The following is a 5,771-nucleotide window of genomic DNA, read 5'->3' as shown; positions in this document are numbered from 1 at the left end:
AAGAAAGAAAGAAAGAAAGAAAGAAAGAAAGAAAGAAAGAAAGAAAGAAAGAAAGAAAGAAAGAAAGAAAGAAAGAAAGAAAGAAAGAAAGAAAGACGGCTGGGCACAGTGGCTCATGCCTGTAATCCCATCACTTTGGAAGGCTGAGGTGGGAGGACTGCATGAGCCCAGGACTTGACCAGCCTGGACATCATGACGAGACTGCATCTCTATTTTTAAAAAACATCTAAAAAATGGCCAGGCACAGTGGCTCACGCCTGTAATCCCAGCACTTTGGGAGGCCAAGGTGGGCGGATCACGAGGTCAGGAGACTGAGAACATCCTGGCTAACATGGTGAAATCCTGTCTCTACTAAAAATACAAAAAAAAAATTAGTTGGGCATGGTGGTGGACGCCTGTAGTCCCAGCTAGTTGGGAGGCTGAGGCAGGAGAATGGCGTGAACCCAGGAGGCGGAGCTTGCAGTGAGACGAGATTGCGCCACTGCACTTCAGCCTGGGCAACAGAGTGAGACTCCATCTCAAAAAAAATAAATCTAAAAAATATATAAAAAATAAATAAAAAAAAGAGAAAAACTTAGGCACTTGACCTCCTTAGTGCCCATTTGAGTCTCTTCCAAGTGTACTTTCCTTTCTTTCCTGCTGTAAACCTTCTAGTAAAATTCCACTTTAAAAAAAAATTAATTAATTAAAAAAAGAGCTGGGTGTGGTGGCTCACGCCTGTAATCCCAGCACTTTGGGAGGTGGGTGGATCACCTGGGGTCAGGAGTTCGAGATCAGCCTGACCAACATGGTGAAACCCCGTCTCTCTTAAAAATACAAAAATTAGCTGGGCGTGGTGGTAGGCGCCTATAATCCCAACTATTAGGGAGGCTGAGGCAGGAGAGCAGCTTGAATTGGGAAATGGAGGTTGCAGTGAGCCAAGATCATGCCATTGCACTCCATCCTGGGTGACAGAGCGGGACTCTGTCTCAAAAAAGAAAGAGAGAGAGACAGAAGAAAAAAATAAAAACACCCAAAGACATACACTACAATGCTAACCATGGCTATTTTAGGGTGGTGGCATTAGAATTATGGGCTATTTATTCTTTGTGTATTTCTGAAGTTTCTGTGATAAACATGTATAATTTTTGAAATAAGGAAAAAAGTAACTTTTTTTTCTTTTTTGAGACGGAATCTCATTCTGTCACCCAGGCTGGAGTGTGGTGGTGCAATCTCGGCTTACTGCAACTTCTGCCTCCTGGGTTCAGGTGATTCTTCTGCCTCAGCCTCCTGAGTAGCTGGGACTACAGGCGCGCACCACCACACCAGGCTAATTTTTGTAATTTTAGTAGATATGGGGTTTCAGCATATTGGCCAGGCTGGTCTTGAACTCCTGACCTTGGGTTATCGCCTGCCTTGGCCTCCCAAAGTGCTGGGATTACAGGCGTGAGCCACTGCACCCAGCCAAGAAAATAATTTTTTTTTTTGAGACAGAGTCTTGCTCTGTCGCCCAGGCTGGAGTGCAGTGGAGCAATCTCTGCTCACTGCAAGCTCTGCCTCCCGGGTTCACGCCATTCTCAGGCCTCAGCCTCCCAAGTAGCTGGGACTACACGCGCCCGCCACCATGCCTGGCTAATTTCTTTGTATTTTTAGTAGATACGGGGTTTCACCATGTTGGCCAGGATGGTCTCAATCTCCTGACCTCGTGATCTGCCTGCCTTGGCCTCTCAAAGTGCTGGAATTACAGGCTTGAGACACCATGCCCGGTTGAACCCAGAAATTTGAGGCTACAGTGAGCTATGATTATACCATTGCACTCTAGCCTGGGCAACAGAGCAAAACCCTTTCTCTAAAGAAAAAATGAATAAATATTTGTTAATGATGTCTCATATCCATCCATTCTTCTTCATTCTATCATTATCACCTAATTCAAGCCTTCACTACATGTCTTGATTTATTGCAAAAGTCTTAGAATTGGTCATCCACCCAGTCTAACCCCCTTTTTTACCCATCCTGTCCCCTTACTGCCAAGTTAATCCTCTATGGGATACACTATTTTTATTATGTTACTTTTACTCCTTTATTAAATATCTGCAAAGATCGTATATTGCCTAAAAGTTCCAATGGAAATTTATTAGTACAGGTCCACCATGTTCTGCCCTACCTACACAATTTTAAATTCTGTTTTCTACAACAGACTCCATATTCAACATAGGTTGATATCCTGACTGTTCAACCCGCTCTCATTAACCTTTGCAAGTCCCTCCACTCATTCCCTTGAAATACTGGGCCAACTCATCCATTCTACACAGCCTACAAAAAACGAGTCAAAGGGATTATACTTATTTCTTGTGGTTCTGGAGGGCAGAATCAGAATTATGGGTAGAAAGAATGGAGCAGATTTTAGAATCACTGAAGAAAATTAACAATGGCAGCAACTGAATGAACTAGAAGATGGAATGACTAGAAGCAAGAGTACTTTTATCATAGGAATAATGAATCAATTTATTATTTTATTTAACAACTACATGGTTAACATGTATATAAAGTACTTATCAAAATGAAAGAAAAAAACACCTTTCATAGGCAAGGTATTGTGTGTGTATGTATGTACGTATGGATGGATGGATATATGCATACACACAACCATATATAACACAGTAATTAATAAACACTGTACATGATAATTTGCTAAAGAATGTTAGAGGAGTATATATTCAGGACAACTTGAATCTGTGTCTCCTGAGTTGGGAGTCCTCAAATTTGGCCCAAATAAACTCTCTACTTATATTAAAACAACCAAAACAAGTTAGAAATCCAAAAGAGGGAAAAGACCTTTTCAGCTAAGATAAAAAAGCAGCATCTGAGATAGACATCTCTTAAAGTATTACAGGTTGAAATAATAGGTAAGAGGTGGCACAGAGAAGAAAGAGTAAGAGGATGATACCTGATTGTTTTCAGGGCTAAGACGACCTCCTGTCCCAGGAGTGCCTGGTATCTTTACCACTGTAGTACTATTGGCCATGGAGCCTTGTGGAGGGGTGCTGGCTGGTTCCGGTTTTATGGATGAGAAATTGGAGAGGTTGATTAGGGCTGAGGGGCCAAACTGGTTCATAATCTGCCGAGCTTTGGACTTCAGCTCATAGAGCTTATCGAGATCCTGTTTCTTTTTGGAGCTGTGAGGACCAAGGCCAATTAACTGGAGAAGAAAAGCACAAGAATTAGCTCTAGAAGAACCTGTAATAAAGGATGAATCTTGAGAGTAAAAAGAGGCCTGGTGCAATGGCTCACAACTGTAATCCTAGCACTTTGGGAGGCCCAGGTGGTTTGGAGACCTTTAGCCCAAGAGTTTAAAACCACCTTGGGCAAAAAAGGGAAACAAAAAAAAAAAAAAAAAAAGTAAGTAAAATGAGGTCTGTTAGACTTTGAGGGTTCTTCAGTATATATGGAATGGTGACCATTTAATACCCACACATTAAAAATAGGGAATGAACAATGTTTATTACTCTCACCTGATTTTAGAAACCATCTCATCTCCAAATGTTAAATGAAATAGTCCACAAAATTGAAACAAGGAAGAAAGTAAATGAAATGAAAAATCTTATGTACAAAAATAAACTAGGGCTGGGTGCAGTAGCTCATGTCTGTAATCCCAGTATGTTGCGTGCCTGAAGTGGCAGGATCACTTGAGACGGGAGCTCGAGACCAGCCTGGTGAACATAGGGAAGCCCTATCTTTGTAAAAATTTAGCTGGGGCTGGGCGTGGTGGCTCACACCTGTAATCCCAGCACTTTGGGAGGCCAAGGTGGGTAGATCACCTGAGGTCAGGAGTTCAAGACGAGCCTGACCAACATGGTGAAACCTCATCTCTACTAAAAATACAAAAAAATTGGCTAGGCATGGTGGCACATGCCTGTAATCCCTCCAAACTACTGAGGAGGCTGAGGCAGGAGAATTGCTTGAACACGGGAGACAGAGCTTGCAGTAAGCCAAGATCATGCCACTGTACTCCAGCCTGGGCAGCAGAATGAGACTCGGTGCCCCACTGGCAAAAACAAACAAACAAACAAACAAAAAACACTTAGCTGGACATGGTAGCATGTGGTCCTAGCTACTCAGGAGGCTAAGGCAGGAGGATTGCCTGAGCCCAAGAAGTTGAGGTTGCAATAAGCCATGATCACACCACTACTGCATTCCAGTCTAGGTGACAGAGACACTATCTAAAAATAAAATGAAATAAAATAGAAATAAACTAGAGGCTGGGCGCAGTTGGCTCATGCCTGTAATACCAGCACTTTGGGAGGCCAAGGGGGGTGGATCACCTGAGTTTGGGAGTTTGAGACCAGTCGGACCAACATGGAGAAACTCAACTCTACTAAAAATAAAAAATTAGCCGGGCGTAGTGACACACGCCTGTAATCCCAGCTACTTGGGAGGCTAAGGCAGAAGAATTGCTTGAACTTGGGATGCAGAGGTTGACGAAACTCCATCTCAAAAAATAATAATAAATAAATAAACTAGAATAAGCAAGACGTTTTGAGAACTTTGTAAAATACTAGGTTAAGTACTACATGCATTATTTTAAAGTATCAAATAATGTTAAATTCAAATAAGTCATAGCACAATCACATCCTTTAAAAAATCAGTCACAAAGCTTAAGAATACAGACTAGTTCATTTTGGCATTTCAAACATGCTTAAGTCTATGTCAGGGCTATGCCCAATAAACATAACTTTCAGCAGTTGTTAAAAGTAAACTCTTTATCAAGAGCAATTTTTTTCTGAGTGTTAGCAATCTAAGTACATGCAGAAACCCTAGTCTGGAGCAGCTGAGACTCCTGAATCTTAGAGTCATGAGGTTGACTCTGCAGAGGTCAGCTTGGGTGTCATCACGATCAGAAGCACATTCACCAAGTTCTGCTCACAGTAGCCTCAAACTTACTTACAGCTATCTGAGTGTCTAGATCTTTAATTACATCAGCAACAGCTGTGAGCCCGGTGAACTGAGAGGCAGCCATTTTCAAAAGCTACCTGTAAATGAACAACTGGCATCAAGCACCATCCTTGCCATGGAACCATTTTAGTTGCATGGCCTCGTACATCTTCACCAACCAGGATCCAAGCAAACTGGATGTGGAGAAAGATATCTCCTTTTCCTTAGTGGGAGCCAAGACAAACATCTCCATCTCTTTCATAAGCAACTTTGAAAATTAATTGGCCGGGCGCGGTGGCTCAAGCCTGTAATCCCAGCACTTTGGGAGGCCGAGACGGGCGGATCACGAGGTCAGGAGATCGAGACCATCCTGGCTAACACGGTGAAACCCCGTCTCTACTAAAAAATACAAAAAACTAGCCGGGCGAGGTGGCAGGCGCCTGTAGTCCCAGCTACTCGGGAGGCTGAGGCAGGAGAATGGCGTAAACCCGGGAGGCGGAGCTTGCAGTGAGCTGAGATCCGGCCACTGTACTCCAGCCTGGGCGACAGAGCGAGACTCCGCCTCAAAAAAAAAAAAAAAAAAAAAAAAAAAAGAAAATTAATTAATGATGATTATGGCACATATAAACCATCTTCTTATAAAATGAATGTCTGTTGTTAGGGATAAACTAATAGCATATGGAATATTTTTATTGGGCAAAATTGTGGGATATGAGCCTGCAGGAATTATGTCAATGGCTTTCAGAACTTGGTAAAAGTTGGTAACATAAATGTCTATCTGTATCTATTCTACTCTTGTCCCTAGTGCTGAGTTCTTCCTCACCACACTGTCTGACTTTCTTTTTTTTTTTTTTTTTTTT

The 5,771-nt window shown here is 42.3% G+C and overlaps 1 protein-coding gene across 3 annotated transcripts in view; it reads right to left on the bottom strand.

Moving 5' to 3' along the window:
* TAF12 (TATA-box binding protein associated factor 12) overlaps window positions 1-5,771 on the bottom strand; it is a 39,993-nt gene that overhangs the window by 12,834 nt on the left and 21,388 nt on the right. For 2 of the 3 annotated variants that reach the window (XM_017856462.1, XM_017856463.1), the window contains exon 2: window positions 2,927-3,178. In XM_017856462.1, the coding sequence (XP_017711951.1) occupies window positions 2,927-3,094 (168 nt within the window). In that variant the 5' untranslated portion in view covers window positions 3,095-3,178. Of the gene's footprint in view, window positions 1-2,926; window positions 3,179-4,924; window positions 5,010-5,771 lie in introns of all 3 variants that reach the window. The other variant, XM_017856461.1, reaches the window with a different exon arrangement.

The sequence above is a fragment of the Rhinopithecus bieti genome, unplaced genomic scaffold (assembly GCF_001698545.2).
Source record: "Rhinopithecus bieti isolate Rb0 unplaced genomic scaffold, ASM169854v2 scaffold_41082, whole genome shotgun sequence".
NCBI lineage: Eukaryota > Metazoa > Chordata > Mammalia > Primates > Cercopithecidae > Rhinopithecus > Rhinopithecus bieti.
This window is presented reverse-complemented; position numbering and strand designations above follow the sequence as displayed.